General features: G+C 35.2%; 1 protein-coding gene across 6 annotated transcripts in view; it reads left to right on the top strand.

Moving 5' to 3' along the window:
* Nucleotides 1-14,538, top strand: part of KLF12 (KLF transcription factor 12) — a 169,517-nt gene extending 154,979 nt beyond the window's left edge. For all 6 annotated transcript variants that reach the window (XM_072135340.1, XM_072135338.1, XM_072135339.1 and 3 more), the window contains one exon: nt 3,395-14,538. In XM_072135340.1, the coding sequence (XP_071991441.1) occupies nt 3,395-3,576 (182 nt within the window). In that variant the 3' untranslated portion in view covers nt 3,577-14,538. The remainder of the gene's footprint in view (nt 1-3,394) is intronic.
* The last annotated feature ends 115 nt before the right edge of the window (nt 14,539-14,653 follow it).

The following is a 14,653-nucleotide window of genomic DNA, read 5'->3' as shown; positions in this document are numbered from 1 at the left end:
TGGCGCTGAGCAGATTGTACATAGTGTTCTGTCTGCAGAGAGCATGTCATAGAGCAGCAGGAACTGGGGTGGATTGATACATAAGTTCAGGGACATAACAAGGAAAGGCTAGAGTCTATAGATAGATTGTAGTTCGGCCCTCATACTCTCAAGCATGAATATTCTCTATGTCATAGAGAGGAGGTTCTTTTCTATTAGTAGGACCGCCTTATTGACCCAGAAACGGCAGCTCTATAAATGAATATATAGCAAGTTATATTAAATCTGCTTAGCTCTTCCTGCTCTATAGCATGCTGCATATGATCATGTGACTTTTGATACATTAGGGTAGATCACTAAACAGTTTCTAAAACTGTTAGGGGCACATGTATCATAGTTTCAGCTAGGAAAATTGTCCTTTTGCGACTTTTCTTGTTTTAGCGACTTTTTTAGCGACTTTTGTTGGCGCTCTTCAAGTGCACCTCGGTCTGCACCTTTTGCAGTGTGCCTCGTGTATCTTAACTTTCCAGATGTTCCGTGAGACTTTTCACCTTTTTTGCAACTTTTTCACAACTTTTTAGGCGCAAATCTGCACCTGGTCCCGGGCAGGTGCAAAGGAAGTTTTTTTTCTTTTCATGGAGCCAATTTTAACATGCAAATTGGAATTATTTCACATGCTTTAAATGTTTAACATTTTGCACAGTAACCTCTTTTGTAAAAATTCTTAAATTTTTGCATTTTTTTAAAACTATTTCTAAGGGTGAGGTCACACGTAGCTGTTTAATAGCATTTTTAATGCATTTTGAAACTAATCACCTATCCTCAACTGTTGTAATTTGCCTTATTTCATTACTGTTAACATTTGTGTTTACAAAACACAATATAAACGCCGCGTTAATGCATGTGTTAACATTGCGTTTACTATGCGTTTTATAAATTCAAATGTTAAAACTAATGAAATGAGGCAAATCACCTCTCCTCAGCTGTTGTAATTAGTTTCAAAATGCAATAAAAATGAAACATGTTAAATCCCATATTAAAAGTAGTGTGCACTCCTCTATATAACCCCCTTACGTGGCTTATGTCCATATGGATTTGAGACATTTGCAACAAAAAGTCTCAAAAAGAAGCCAAAATTTGCGCCTGCCAGGATAGGAAAAACTGAACATGTATTACAAGTAAAAAGACAGGATCATACATAAGGTGCAAAAACTAGCTGCCAGAAGTCTCTAAAATTCACCTCAGAGAGACCAAACTATGATACATGTGCCCCCCAGTTAAGTCTAATTTTGCACCTCGTATTAGTTGACTTAGTTTAGGCCAGAGAAACATGGCAAAATGTTGTCTCATTTGCATAATTTGGGGTTACATCCCCCTCTCATGAATTATTTCCCCTTTTTGTCTTGATAATTATTAAAGTGTCTAAAACACTTGATAAATTTGGTGCAAGGCATTTAAGATACAAACATTACGACACAATTCTAAATTCTAAACACATCGATAGATTTGCTTTTGACCTATTTTTGGTTAGATAAATCCTGATATGGTGGAATGTGCTCCATGTTTCTTTATATTAAGATCTTCTAAGGAACAGAGTTTTTTAGTCCTATCTTGGAAAACAATAGTATTCAAAGACCATATACAGGCAGTCCCCAGGTTACATACAAGATAGGGTCTGTAGGTTTGTTCTTAAGTTGAATTTGTATGTAAGTTGGAACTGTATATTTTATCATTGTAACCCAGCCAGACAACTTTTTTGGTCTGTGTGATGATTGGATTTTAAAAATGTTGGGTTGTCATAAGAATCAAGATTAACACTAAAGCTTCATTACAGACACCTGTGATAACTGTTATAGCTGATTATTGTAGCCTAGGACTAAAGTACAATAAATTACCAATATCCAGTGGTCCGTTTGTAACTAGGGGTTGTATGTAAGTCGAGTGTTCTTAAGTAGGGGACCGCCTGTACTTTCTTTTTCTCATGATTGTACACGTATTCGGAGAATGTATGAATGTGGAATACATATGTAGTAATATCTTGTAAGTGCAATAGCGTTTTGTATAATTAAAAAAACAACCACATAATGTATCAGACTTCTAAAAGACCTAAAAATGAAGATTCATTCTAATCTTTAATGAAAACAACCTGGTTTTGTGAACAGATCTGCGATTTGTGTTAAATTTTTTATTATGAATTTGCAAACTTGCTTTCCATTTCATTTCTTTGCGTGCCATTAGTTTCTTATAGCATTTCAAAATTATTGAGATTTGCAACGAAGTTCCCTTCCCCTCTTTCATCCCAACCCTCCTCCCCTAACCTATTTTACGCTGTAATGGCACTCTATGTGCCTAAGAGGCATTTATCATTGCTTTATTTCATCTCCTTTTCACATTCCATATTTTAATAAATCTTTGTAATCTGTTATAACCTTTTTCTACATTAAGGTTTTTTCACGTCCAACATGAGTACAAAAGTGGATTTGTTGTTTTCGATGGATATCTTTGTCTATTTGTTTATCTGTATATTCAAATAAACACTGCCAAGTATCTCATTTTTATATATCAAGTATATGTATGTATAATGTATATGTATATCGTTTTTTTTTCATTTCCCTTAGGCCTCATTCACATGAACGTGTAGGGAGCGTATTAAATTGGGCGTATAGAGCATGTCCTATTTTCTGACGTAATTCCATTCCGTACGGCCCATAGAAGTCAATGGGAATGTATAAAATATGGGCTAAATATGTGCTGCATACGGCTGTGCACCACTGTATGTACGTGCAGAATTCTGATATAGTGGGATTTGCATTCCGGCAGCCAGTTAATAGTCAGCTAGGTACGGATACAGTGCCATAAAGTTGCAATGTGTTGTGTGTGAGCCTATAGAAATTAGTTTGACCATGTGCTATCCATTAAATTAATGGATAGCGCATGGACATAAAACAACACAGCGTATTTAGTTTTACTGTTGAAATATTATGGGAGCTTAGAGGTCTTCTTTCACAAGTTAAAGGGCATCTACCACCAGGATCAAGGATTGTAAACTAAGCACACTGATACTGGTGTGTGCCCCCCTGGCAGAATCTGCTTTTCTTTTAGCTTCTTATGCCATTGCTTTTAACAAAAAAAAAGGCTTTTAAAATTATGCAAATTTAACTGAGGGACTCCGGATTCGTTAGGAGTTAATGAAGCCTTGCATCATATTTAAAAGCTTTTTCTTAAAATCAACGGCCAAAGAAGCTTAAAGAAGAGCAGAACCTACCAGGGGGAGCACACACCAGTATGTCAGTGTGCTTGGTGTAGAAACCTTCATCCTGGTGGTAGATGCCCTTTAAAGTTACCACATTATTTAACTTGCTTTGTTTTGTGAATGGAAATAACATTCTTATTTTATTCTCTTTTTTTTTTAAAGGAGAGAAACCTTATATGTGTACCTGGGAAGGATGCACCTGGAAGTTTGCACGCTCCGATGAACTGACAAGGCATTACCGCAAGCACACAGGAGTGAAGCCATTTAAATGTGCAGACTGTGATCGCAGTTTCTCTCGTTCTGATCACTTAGCATTGCATCGACGGAGACACATGCTAGTCTAAGTCAACAGTCCTTCCAAACAAGCGGAAAAGCGGGTTCTTTTCTTATCAATCTGTTCAGCAGGGCTGAATCCACCCCTACAGTGTTACGAAAGCAGGATGCCCACGAGTGTTCCAAAGTGAAGGAGTAAAACAGGAAGTGTCATGCTTCTAAAGTTTCACAAAACTCAAAGCATGGAATCTCCAGTACATGTCCATACCTCAGATACAGAGACTTTTACTCTGAGGACACAGGCACTTTTTTGAGGCCATGACCTGCATCATTGTACACAGCATCTATTGTACATTTCCCTTATATATGGACAGATCTTTTTGAAAGATGTTCTCCTAATTTTCGAAGATAATGTATCATAGACTGTTTTCAAGAACATGAAACATTCAATTGCTTGATTGATACTTTTTTTTTTTGTTGGGGAAATGTTTTTGTAAAGTAACCATGAAATAATGGACTATTGACAACAGGTACATGTATAGAATGGACTGACGGCAAGTTCCTTCATCTGAACATGGGATTTTGCAATAACCCTGATGGTAATGAGATATCCCTCATAACTTCCATCAAGTAAAGTGGGCATAAAAATTTCATACTCCTTCTTTGAGTATTTAGAATATTTCTCTTTCTTTGTTGTCTGTGAAAGTATATAGGCCGGTATCTTAAGTGAAATACTGTTTGTGTTTGTGAATTGACTTGGCCTTGCCTAAAGCCTTCTTATATTTCCTTCTCATTGATTTATCAATATCCAAAACCATTGCACAGGCTCTCAGTATTATTAATTTGAGGTATTTTGGTGGAGTTTGACCCCGTCCCGAATATGAGGGGAATCCGATAGCACAAACTGGAACGGTTGCACTTCTTGCTGCTAATTAGCAATAATGACTGTCTTAAATGGATTTACTATAGATCAAGTACTTAAACTGCATTTTTTACCACATCACAGGAGGCCTTTGTCTAAATAGATTATATTAGATATTAAAACCCTACCACAAGTTTAAAAGGCTGCTCATGGTAAAATTTGACAATATCAAATGTGAATAAAATGTATAGATGACACATTTTCCCTTCTAAGGCAGTTGGAGTCTGGCCTTGAGATCAAATATATTTTGTAGTTGTTCTGCATATCAGAATCTTTTTGTGTAAGAAAAGGGAACATTCACCAGCTTTTACCTAAGAAGCAATGTGTCCGTTGCTTCACAATGGCATCATTATTATTCAGCAGTTTGCTCTGTATCTGTAGTGGCTTTATGTTGAGTGACAAAGCAAGCAATATAGGATCTGAGTAAACTGATACATATAATGTGATCAATACCAGTATTAATGGCAAATAAATGCATGGTTGTTATATGCATTGAGTTCTATTTTTAGTATTATATAGCTATAAACTATCAGTATCGCAAACGCCATATCATAAATGCTCAGTTAAGGACTAATCAGAAGAGTGGATTCTTCTACAATGATAAGCACACTCATTCCTTATTATAGTATGGTTTTAGTGTTGAGCAATATAGTTACAGTGGCAGCAGTTGTTTAATTTACATTACTGACCACCACTTAATAGCCCTTACAAGTAGTGATGGCCCTGTCATCCCGGAAGCTTTACTTGGAGTTTTTATATTCACACGTCCAGTTAGCCTGCCCCATTATACAGAGGAAGGGAATAGGTTATGATCCTCCGAAAAAATGAATTGACGTTAAACATTAAAAAGTTGTAAACATGTACAGTATATGTTGGTATATACAACTTGTTTTATAACTGATGGGGTACATGTGTTTTAAAGTTTTAGTGTGACTTTTATTTTTATTGTATTCAGTGATGTTCTTGAGATGAAGTTTTGTGTTTTATGTTTTTATGCCTCTTAATATTATCTGTAATTCAGAATAGCAAAAAAAAAAAAACAAAGAAAAATCTTTTTACAAAAATAATAATTGCACACGGTGTATAACTAACAGGATATGAATTTTAACTATGGCAAATGAAAAAAACTTCCTTCAAAGATGTCTGATATACAGATATAGCAGAGCTGAGTTTGTCAATTGCAACTCTGGGTCTTATTAAAATCTGATACAGTGTATTATTGGGTAAATGCATTATATAGGTATATTTTTCTAAATGTTCAGCCACAGCTGCTATAGTTTGAGTACAATTGTTAGAAACCCCTGGGTGACACAATGCCCTATGTCCTAAACTTTAATTAATGATTTCATATACTGCATAGCAATTGTACCAAATTTCATCTGTGCACCAATATCTGTTCAGTCTGAAAAATTATATCAAATATATTACAGATTTTTACCCTGTTATGAATAAATTCAGCTCTACATCAGCACCAGTACAAAATCACAATTATTTTATCAAGTTTTTGTATTGGTTATTGTGAGCCAAAAGAAGGTATGTAGACTACACAGAAATCTGAAGGAAATCATAGAAAGATCATAGATGCACCAGTTTTGTGGATTCAACCACAAGGGTTTGGCTCACAATAACTGATGCAATAAACTGATAAATTATCAGAGATATGAACTGGCCAAGAGAAAATAATTAAACTGATTACCAATTGCTTTCTATTACGGCACAAAGACTTTGTATGGAAAACTTTAGTATCAAATCTCTCTTATGTATTTGCCTAATATTTAAGAAAATAAAGCACAACAGATGGTTTTAGAAACTATAGGAAATGTTTTATGGAATATTGTTTAGTATTGATAAATGTTTGTGGAAAAAGATTTCACAGTTTCTTTATTGCATTTTAATGACGGTGAACAATATACAGTAAATAACTCCTAAAACATCCTTTGTACTATAATGAACAACTCTGTACAGACTATCCTCTGGTATATTCAGATTGTTGTCTTGCAGTCTACAAGATACTTGTGCTAAATGGGAACCATAAAAAGTTCTAGACTTATCTACTCTACTGCATTGTACACTGGTAGAACAATAGATAAGATGTTAACAAATGTCCCCCCGTGATCCACCATATGGTTGTGTGAATGAGGCGTTAGCACGTGACAATACAACTCGCATGATTGGACATTTTCTTACCATTGATGGTGATGGTACTAACGTCTCTGTGTCCAGAACTTCTGTAATTTACATCTCCAGTCACAAATAAAGCACTAAAGACTTTTAAATCTTTAGCATGCAATATTTAAGACAGAATATTAAAGCGGTATGCTCATTTTTAATTTTCTACAATATAGTTAGGATATGCCTTCATATTCTAGGTCCAAACTCTGGTATTCCTGCCAATGGTTAAAATAATTTCTCAACTCTTACATTTTTCTCTTGTAACATTGCACCTTATTCTCACCACTATACAAAGACATTCGGTACAACCCCTTTCAAATGAAGGAACCATGGAATACAGTACAATTAATGGTGTGACCCCTTTTTATATGAGATTAGTACCTCATCAATTAGGTTGTACTGGCATATTCCAGCAGTTAGCTTATACTTCTGATAGCATAGTTATTAAAAAAAAAAAACAACTTTATCTCCTCGGCCAACTGGAATAAGAACTTGTATGTATTTTCATGGTTATAGTGAGTTACAAGATTGGATACTGCAATGTCCTTTTCTTCATTCAGCTTTGAGCCCCCAATAAATGGTGTACTATCTGCACCTTGTTTCAGACTTCAGAGGGATATGTCCTTTCCGAATAGACTTGCAGAATGTGAAATTTGGATGTTTAAATCCTGTAACAGCACAGCTTCATTTTTGCATGGATTTCTCCTTCTAAAGATCAGGAGGCATCTCTTCTACCATGTGCAATTACACTAATGCTTATGTAAAGTTATATGGTACAAAGTTAGATTAGATGGTCCTTAACTTCACTAGTGTCTGATGCTGGATGATAAATCTGTCATATTTATCGACTATCTAGTTTAACTTAACACCCCTATTGGTTTAGTTTATGCAAGAAAAATGCAGCAAAATTCAGGTCAGGAATAAAAAGTTCTTCTTACCAGGACTTACTCCTTATAGAGACTTCACCAATAAAGACTGTCATGTAGGAAACTTATAGCCATTGATGCTCCACTAGAGGATTATCAGGATAGGAAGAAGAGGCATTGTTTTCTGTGTCCATCCTGGAAATTGTATTTGCATATTTCCCAGACTCCTTTAGTTGAGCATCAATGGTTATAATTCTCTACATGCCTACAAGGCAGCCTTAATTAGCAAAGGCTCCGTATGGAGAACCTTTTTCTTTCTGATCCTAGTCTATATCCTCCCACTCAGCGGAACCAGTTTCCTACACTCTATTGAAAAGATGCAACCAAGTTTAAACCGTGCTGTCTACAGTAGGGAATCTGGTCCTTCTGGAATAGATCTACTGGTTTGGCTTTAATCCCACATCATGTCATTAGGCTTCTTGAAAGTCATGCATGGTATTAAGGTGGCTGCCTTTTAAGGTAGCAAAAAGAGGCATTGTTTTCCTTGTCCTGTTTGCATATTACCCAGCAAAGTTCAGTCATTTTTTTTTTATCAATGTGCAGTGATGCGACTTTAAAGCTAAGCCATGTCCCCTTGTTCTATGGGTTATGAAACGATCTGGAATATCTATAAAACTCTTGATAAATGTGGCACAAGGCTTGATACACAGTTTGTCAGAATTTTAGCATCTTTGACTTAATTTGCCACTACCCCTAACGAGTCTGCTTTGAGAGTTATTCCTTCTTTCTATACTTGTATAGATCTTGTAATTGTTGGCTTTACTTGGAGATGGAAGAGGGAAAGCAGAAAGAGCCAACTGAGCCAGTAACAATGTGCGATCTGAATCTTCAGGACAGTCAGCTATTTCAAGGAATTACACAGACTCTACAACCGTTAATACATTATAGAAAGTTGCTTTTGTTTGCACTTACCAAGCAAATGAACAGCAAAAAAAAGTGCAAAACTTTTCATAGCTTTTAAGTGCAGTGATAATTTTTTTCATCTATAAACTTATGTGATTCTCTGATTTTTTTTTTTTTTATATTACAAATTAATTACTCCTTACTGTCAGAATGAAACGTTATAAAAATGTGATTATAATGCTTTTTATATAGTAATTCTAATATCCTTCTACAGTAAAACAATTCCAGATTTGGGAATCGACCACATGTGTATCCCCACCACATATGTTTGTGATAGAAGCCTATTGACCAGAATGCCTGGCTACAGACTTTAGCCCACACAGGACAACACCCAGTACGAAGGAAGGCTGTAACTGCAAATTGATATATAGTGTGTGGGTGGATTGTTTCTCTGAGGACAGCTAATATATACAATTTGCTAACAACTGCATCAAAAAGCATTCACATTCATATCTTTAGTAGCTGTAAATTAGAACATGGTGTGCTCAGAGGGTTGAATTGGAAGTGTCCTCTTGGTGGCCTTGTCCGATAACACTGGGGGATTTGTCGCAAAGGCACATATATGCCTATTTTTATTAATTTAAGGTGCCATTCCCATGGTTTGGGTAGATTAATGTGTTAAAGGAATCGCTTAGACTTTCCAGGATCAATATGCATAATATAGTAGCATTCTCTCATCTCTTATCTTTGCCGTGCACTTAAGTTGGAGACCCCCTCCATTGTTAGTTTATTTCTCTTCTTTTATATATCCTTATCGGTGCATTATTAATAAAAAGGCAAAAGGGCAAACTGCTTAACTTGGGAGATTAACCATGATTCTACTCAAAGGATCCTGATATATGATCTTTTCTGTATAGAAATCTTTCATATATATATACATTTTAACGTGACTCTGAAAACAAATATTTGTCTACTTTTCAGCTTGTATTTACTTAACAATAAGTGCTAATAGGAACCAACAGAACACTCCAAGAGAACATTAAGTACTATTTTACCTTAAGTATTAACCATGTCATTCTTCTAATTGACATGCCTTGAAGTTAATACAATTTACCTTAATTTTTCATCATAACATAAATATTAATTATGGTGGGGTCTCTTACATGTAGGCTCGCATTTATCAAGCAGTCTGCTCCAGTGTTCTGGCGTAGATTGCACATAAATACAAGCAAACCAGTATTGTGTTGCGGCTGTACTATGCATGCAACATACTTATACTTACACGTGTCCGACATAATTGTGGTGCACGCCCATTAAACTGAGTGCAACAGAAAAAAACTGGTGTTCTGTGTCCATACACATAATTTTAAAACATCGGTCAATCCTATTGGCAGCACAAGATGGTTTTCCAATAGATGATGTTAGGGGAATAAAAGATTGATATACTGAATATTATCTGGCAATAGCTTACCATCCTTTCTGCATTGAAAGGACAAACATCCTTTGATGAATTTACTTCAGTAGTTAATGATCTATAGTTTGAACAGTTGTTGGCTTTGGTCTTATGGATGATCAACATCATTTGTTGCCTAGTGATGGATAATAAAGTAGGAAGCTAGGCCCACAGTAAATGTCAATGGCAGTGATCATGTTTATTTCTCTATAAATTATAGTATGGCCAACATTACATCCCCAGTTTAAAAGGTCCTTAAAGGGATATTCTAATCTTAGACATTTGACTCTTTTTATACTCACTTCAATGGGATTTATTCTTGTGGTTTTGCCATAAATATTTAAGATGTTAAATACCTAATAAAAACTTCTTATACATTGATAATTGTAGCTGAATTGTAGAAATGGGTGACTTCTCTTACCTTACCATAAGCATATATAGCCTCTCAATGCAAGTTATTGTATGGCTACATATGTGTCATCTATTGTATGGTTAAATATCTGTCATTAAGAGCGGAAATATTTTGACAAATATGACGTGTATGTCATTTGTTGCTCCTTTAAGTAATTGTATAGTGTCAACAAACATTGAGTGGTCTATTTTAGATGGTTGTAAGGCATTTCTCTGTCAATGATTAGCTACTAGTTATACTGGAATGTCCTGGTCTTTCTGTTGAATGAAAACAGGTGATCTACGTGTCACTGGACCTCATTCCAAAAAAAGACGCAAATCTCACTATATTGCTTGAAATTGTTGTACATGGCACACCCTGAAAAAAAATAATTACTTCTAGTGACCTACAAGGATTGTAATAGTATGCTATATTAAGCCATGTACTGTGTCCTTATCTGTGGTTTTTAGATAAGAAAATTTGCATTATCCAGCATGTACTTTTATGAAAAATGACTTGTCAGTTACTAGAGCCTTCACACCTTATTACATTGTCTAGCAATATTAAAAATAGAATTGACACTGTCATCTGAACTCATATAGGCACCTATGTTATTCTAGCATCCACCAATAAGTGGACATTAATGGCCATCCAGGGTCCTTTACCAAGGTTGTACCATTTATGTGTTGAAAACTGTAATGCATTAGGCTACATTCACACTGCCGTATGGGGATGTATATATGTCTGATAGACGTGCCCCATAGAAGGCATTGGGCGCACACGTGCGGCACCGTACCATTCCTTACCCCATAGAAAGATAGGACATGTCCTATTTTTCTCTGGAATACAGCGCTGCGCGACAAATATTCCTATGGAGAGGGGCGGGGATGAGCAGTGCTCTCCCCCTCCTCCTCTCCCTGGCACTGCCGTGTGCCCACCGTGCTACGGTACAGCGGGCAATGGCAGTGTGATTATAGCCTTAGTTTGGTCTATATAAAGATTGTGTCCACAATCCATGCCACTCTTTATCAATGATAACATTAAGTAGATGCACTATGAGGTAAAGGTTAGAGGAACTATCTCTATATGGACCTATACATGGGGATACCATTCTGACATTCAAGGCAGTTAAAGGACATCTCCCATCAGTTTGCTCTTGGTAGATATGTCCTAAAAAGAAGTTCCTGAGGATAAATGTAACTTCTATAACTTTATATTTCTGCAATTGCGGGATTCAGAGTTACAATAAAATAAGTCCAGAAGAACATTGTTCTTGTTAGGACACATCTATCAGCACTAAACTGATGATAGATGTCTTTTAATAGTTTTCTTGTTCACACAATGAACCTTATTATAGGAATAGCACATGAGCTATTGTATTGTCAGCATCTTGTGATGTTGAATCTTGGGCCTTTGCTTAGGGAAGCCTAAAACAAAAAATAAAATTAGAAGCCTACTAGTAGTTGCTGCATTATTGTTCTTATATAAACAAAGTCACCTGGATCTCTGTATGTGTCCATATGGTTCTCATAGGGTGCCATATGTTTGGGATTTCCTCTCGTACAAGCAATAGAGATAGCTATTCCCATAACATACCATTGTACAAAATCTGACAACAATAATTGGAGGTGTATGGAGGTTCCAGAGGATTCCTTAAAAGTCTGCTCTGAGGTTTTAGATGGATAGAATACAGCTACATACATGAAGATTTTACTTGATGGGTAGAGGTAACTTTTATAAGATGTTATGAGGTCTCAATATTAGTAGAAGTTTGGAATATTAGTTAATAGTCAAATTATTATTCATTAGAAATTTGGTTTATAACATATAACCTTTAAAGTCAATGTACTAAGCCATACACATGCATGACCACCTCTCCATACACTTACCATTTCCATACAGTGGTCAGGAGCTGCTTCACAAGGAACAACAGCAGTGTTGATCTCAATACCTATTCTTGTTACAATAGCACAGAATTTAAAATATTTGTATTTTTTCTGTTACCGACAAAAACTTGGTTTATACGGTTAATAGGAGAAAGATCCATCATGAACAGTGTCCGCATTCATTTTCATAAGTGACTTTAAAACCTTAGCTATAATGGTACTCACCTATACTGAATGATGAATTGATAAATGCTCATTTTAAATTTTACTAGTCAAACTTCTCTTGTACAAAATAGTTTCTAAATATGAGAATAAGCACAGAACAATTTTCATACAAACTAGATTTCTAATTTAATCAAGCTCATTACATTTTAACTATGAAGAGAGTCATTCACCAATTTTGTTAATCATAGTCTAGTACTTAGTCAGTAAGTCTTCTTTTTATTTATTGGTCTATAATATACTAAACTGTATCATCTTATAAAATATGCACAATTTTTAAGACTAATCCATTCAAATGATTTAAATAGGAATATGAATATGTAGGTTACTGGCTTTCATTATATTCTCATCTTCAAAACTGTGACATGTACAGTATAAATGTTACTGTGAACCCCGATAACCCTCTCAGTACTTACAGGGCTAAAAACCTTGGTCTGACAAAATGATCATGAATAAAGGTTGCAAACATGTTTTTTTTTAGAAAATAGACACATATTGTGTTTATTTTTTAGCTATCTTTTCCTATAAAATTATTAATTTGACATTGTACTGCATGGCGCCCCTCCTAAGGAACGTGTTCTCATATTTTTTGCTATCCTGAGATCTTCTCATGATATCTTCTCATGCGCTCATGTCCAAGTACCTTCTAATCGGCATCCTTCCTTTATATAATTACATAATTCTTTGTGTTATATCCTAATAACTCTTCTCTAAAGCCTGGCTCATATTTTACAATTTTGTCCCCAAGTAATAAATACTGTACAATGAACAAAGGTGCATATCACTATTAGATAACAATTGTAGTGCAGTAAAGAAGTTGATACTGTCCCATTGCAACCAGTAAAATAATATTTCCAAGGCTCCTAAACCCAGAAACAATCTGTCAAGGCAGTAAAGTCTCTAAATGTTAGTTCTTTGTCTACTGGTGGATACCCTCGCTCTTCCACTAATTCTTGTACTGATATGGAGATGAGATGAATCTCTGGATCTCTTGGCCTTCAATGTGCAAACCTGAATATTTTCCTAAACTTATTTATGGCATGTGACATCTTCTTAAACCACTGGCTTTAAAATAAGTCATCTTAAATATTAAGTGCTAAATTTTAGTGCACTTTATTTTCAGGCCAGTTCAGGCATTGGAAGTTACAAGAAGACAGAGAAAATGGTAATACAGACAGTCCCCGGGTTACATACAAGATAGGGTCTGTAGGTTTGTTCTTAAGTTGAATTTGTATGTAAGTCGGAACTGTATACTTTATCATTGTAATCCCAGCCAGAACTTTTTTGGTCTCTGTGACAATTGGATTTTAAAAATGTTGGATTGTCATAAGAATCAGGATTATCAATAAAGCTTCATTACAGACACCTGTGATAACTGTTATAGCTGATTATTGTAGTCTAGGACTAAAGTACAATAAATTACCAATATCCAGAGGTCCGTTTGTAACTAGGGGTCGTCTGTAAGTCGAGTGTTCTTAAGTAGGGGACCGCCTGTAGTATATTTGTAGATAACTTTTTGATGACAAACTACAAAAAAGACAAAATCTGTCAGATTTCAATATATTATAAATGATTACTGAAAGGCTTTGTTTACCATTTATATAAGTGGATATACAGTACAGTGAACCCTTAAAATGATAAATCCATCTAGAAAATCCTGTCAAGGCTAGATTTTTCATGATGGGAAATCCCATTAATGTTAGATAAAATGAAATTCTTGTAGAAATCTATTTTCCTTCAAGAAATTCCACTTCTACCAAAACAAATATCATGTAAGTTTTGCCTGGGTGTGTTTTCTTTGTTCATCATATGCGAAGTAGAATCTAGGCAATACCTTTGCTCTAAGTTAACATGATGTAAGTGTCGTTGTATTTATGTAAAGTGTATGTAATGTAAATATAATAAGACTTCTTTTTCTGTATTATGGTGATTTTTACCCTATGTCACTGTAAAAGGGACACCTATTAAAATTCTGTCAGAGGATGAAAATTTCAGTCTCTACTCTGAGACTTTAATGAACAAGTGTTATCGTTTTACTTAGTGTCATAGACCTATTTTGTTGGTGCTTTGCTTTCTGTATTCAACTTTCCTATGGATTGAGCTGTGAAATAAGATCTAGTTTAAACACTTTAAATGTATGCGTTTGTATAATTATTTGAATGGAGGCATGAAGGTGAAACATCATTTTGTATTGAATAAAATGAACTTCTCTGAAGCATTTCATTGCAATTTTGTATGTACTTGAAGGCTTAAAACACATATGTTCTGGCTTGTCAGTATCTATCTACTTCCCTTCTACTCTGTCTGCATGTCACATCATAATATGGTTTTAA

This window comes from Engystomops pustulosus, chromosome 2 (genome assembly GCF_040894005.1).
Source record: "Engystomops pustulosus chromosome 2, aEngPut4.maternal, whole genome shotgun sequence".
In the NCBI taxonomy this organism is placed as follows: domain Eukaryota; kingdom Metazoa; phylum Chordata; class Amphibia; order Anura; family Leptodactylidae; genus Engystomops; species Engystomops pustulosus.
This window is presented reverse-complemented; position numbering and strand designations above follow the sequence as displayed.